Source organism: Leucoraja erinacea, chromosome 11 (genome assembly GCF_028641065.1).
Source record: "Leucoraja erinacea ecotype New England chromosome 11, Leri_hhj_1, whole genome shotgun sequence".
Lineage (NCBI taxonomy): Eukaryota > Metazoa > Chordata > Chondrichthyes > Rajiformes > Rajidae > Leucoraja > Leucoraja erinaceus.
The window spans coordinates 40,337,812-40,340,779 of NC_073387.1; the positions used below are offsets into that span (position 1 = coordinate 40,337,812).

Below are 2,968 nucleotides of genomic sequence, written 5' to 3' on the forward strand. Positions count from 1 at the left end.
GCTGAGTTAATACAGAATAAATATTGTTGACCAAACTGCAATTTTTGACCTTTGCTGTTGGCGTCTTCGTTTAATTTATTTAAACTTGATTAATCTAAGTGCATAGACAGGGCAGGACAAAGTTCGTTTCTCGATGACAGGTGCAGGTCTGTGCAGGCAACGCACCTGCTCTTTTACAGCTTACACTCATTTACTTAAGTTCAGTTATTGAGTGCATTGCCTTTTTGCCATTTTAATAAAGTCTAATTGAAGTATCCAGTTCAGCAAATCCCCCAAATAATAAATTATGAATTTCTTGTTCATTAACAAATTGTTCCAATAACCCATCTACATTTATTGTCAACGCTAAAGTATCTGTTCCGCAATTGAAAAGGGGCTTCAACTTTCTTCGAAGCGTACATTATACGCTTAAAATAAAGTTGTCGCCCTTTGATAAATGCGTAACGGATACTTTGTAGTCCATGTATCTTGACAAATACTATTTTGATAGGATATATTTTTAAGCTATAGGTTTGTGAATTGAATTCACCGTCACAAACCCTTAACGATTCAAACTTCAAAAAAGTTTTCAGTGAGCAGAATAGTTAAATTGTAAAAAGTGAAATGCGTGCATCCAACATAGTGGACGTTAGATTGCCCTCGGAACACCATTCTTTGCAAAATAACATAATATCAAATTCCGGCGTGATATACAAAGGTGAATTTATTGACCAATAAAGCATAATTTTACTCTACAGTAAACAATTTTCTGAATACGTCTCTCGAATTCATTCCAGATTCATTCAGGTATGATGATTAAGTTCCAATAATTATTCCTGGACCAGGTTGCACTGAGGGGGAATGATGTTACATAACACGATCGTGGCATGGACTAGTAGTGCTGCGACTTGAATTTCAATGTCAGTGTTGAAGCCGGCGGTGAAAACAGCGCAACAATTGCTAATGGAACATCACACACGTTCAAAACTGAGATTCGTTGTATCCCAATAGTCTGAAGAAGGGTCTCGACCCGAAACGTCACCCATTCCTTCTCTCCAGAGACGCCTCCTGACCCGCTGAGTTACTCCAGCATGTTGTGTCTTTCTTCGGTGTAAAATAGCATCTGCAGTTCCTTCCCACACAGTGTAATGGACTATTCTGCTTCACTATTCTGCTGGTGGTTTTCCTATCCACTGGTTCGGCGGCAGTATTCGTAAGTGTGCAACCGTTGCAAAATTGGGTGAGAATACCTTTTTTCTCGCCATTTGGACCTTATAAAAATAATTATGTTCCCAATCTCTACAATGAGAAGTTAAAAACACAATGTGTGGTTGATTAAATGTTCAGTTGCAAGAAGGCATGTTAGCCCGTTCGGCTTTCCGCACCATGATGACATGTGAGAGGTTGTGTGTCCTGGCACGTCGGACCTTGTGGCTGATCTTCCTCCCAGTCACTGGAATGCGAGCGAGGAGATGATTCCCCATCACTGACATTCCGCAAAAGTTCGGCTAACTCTGCGATATAGATTTGTGCCATCTGCAGGGTTTCGTACTTCGACAGTTTCCTGTCGTTATCCAGAGCTGGAATCACGCTTCGCAATTCATCAAAAGCATGGTTTAAACCATGCATCCTCCTCCTTTCGCGTGCATTTGCAGCAAGTCGCCGGTGCTTTGGTGGTTTGGCCACCTGTTGGCTTGGAAATCCTGTCTGACCTTTGAGATTGCAAAGATCGTTACCTTTCCTTGCCGCCACGATGGGGAGTTTCGCGTTTGAAATTAAGCTGGGCAAATCTCCGTGACAAACGTCTTGATGACACAAGACTGCGAGCTTTTCTCCGGGCGGAAAACAGGTGTGATAGGATGGGCAGGTTGCTTGGAAAGCGGGTGGGAGCCAAGGTCGGGGGTTGGTTTTGGTAAGGCGCTCTGCGCTTGCTGGAGAAATTGTGTTGGCTTCATTGGAGTCTTGTGCCAGCCCCTGTGCAGGTCTGCGGGACATGTCGGTGAGCGCAGTCCAAGCCAGTGATGCCGCGCCCAGTGATTGTCCCGACTCCCGCCGCCAGCTATTTATACACCGGGGGGACCCGGGGATGGGGAAGGGCGACCAATCAGTCGTGCTCCTTGTATAACCGCTCGGGCGGCCCCGGCCTCTGTACCTGATGGCGTGCGCTGCACGCGTGCGGTTGTCCAATGAGAAGCAGCGGAATGGCCTCTCGGTGAATCATTCATGAGGGCTCCGGGCTCGGGTTCCATCCTGACACCCGCCGGGTCGCACTGGCATTTCACCTCCACCTTCACCACTACGAGTTAAGTTTAGTAAATTAAGTTTATTAAAGTTTAGTAAAGTGTAGCTTAGCAAAGTTTATTAAAATTTTGTTTAATAAAGGGTTATTAAAGTTTTGTTTAGTGAAGGGTTATTAAAGTTTTGTTTGGTGAAGTTTAGCAGAGTTTTGTTTAGTGAAGTTTAGTAAAGTTTTGTTTAGTAAAGTTAAGTTTATTAAAGTTTAGTTTAATAAAGTTTTGTTTAGTAAAGCTTAGTAAAATTTTGCTTGGTAAAGTTTAGTCAAGTTCAGTAAAGTTCAATAAAGTTCAATAAAGTTTAGTAATGCTGCGTATACAGAGGTACAATGGAAAGCTTTTGTTTGGTTGCTATCAAGTCAAAGAAAAGACTGCATGAATACAATGTGCCTGAAGAAGGGTCTCAACCCGAAACATCACCCAACGCTTCTCTCCATAAATGCTGCCTGTTAAGCTGAGTTACTCCAGCATTTTGTGTCTAAATTCTTATGAATACAATGGAGCTGCCCACAGTGCATAGATGGTACAAACTTTAGTTTAAAGATATTACATTGAAGTCTGACAAAGTAAGAATAAAGATCGTTCAAAGGTCTCCACTGAGGTAAATGGGAGGTCAGGACCACACTAGCTGATGAAAGGACCATTCAGTTATCTGATAATAGCTGGGAAGAAATTATCCCTTAATCTGGAGGTAT

General features: G+C 42.6%; 1 protein-coding gene across 1 annotated transcript; it reads right to left on the bottom strand.

The window, feature by feature from the left end:
• Window positions 1-695: 695 nt before the first annotated feature.
• LOC129701357 (transcription factor ATOH1-like) lies at window positions 696-2,131 on the bottom strand. Its single transcript, XM_055642491.1, has one exon. It carries the CDS (start codon window positions 1,972-1,974, stop codon window positions 1,342-1,344), a length of 633 nt encoding a protein of 210 aa, XP_055498466.1. The 5' UTR covers window positions 1,975-2,131; the 3' UTR covers window positions 696-1,341.
• Between the last annotated feature and the right edge of the window lie 837 nt (window positions 2,132-2,968).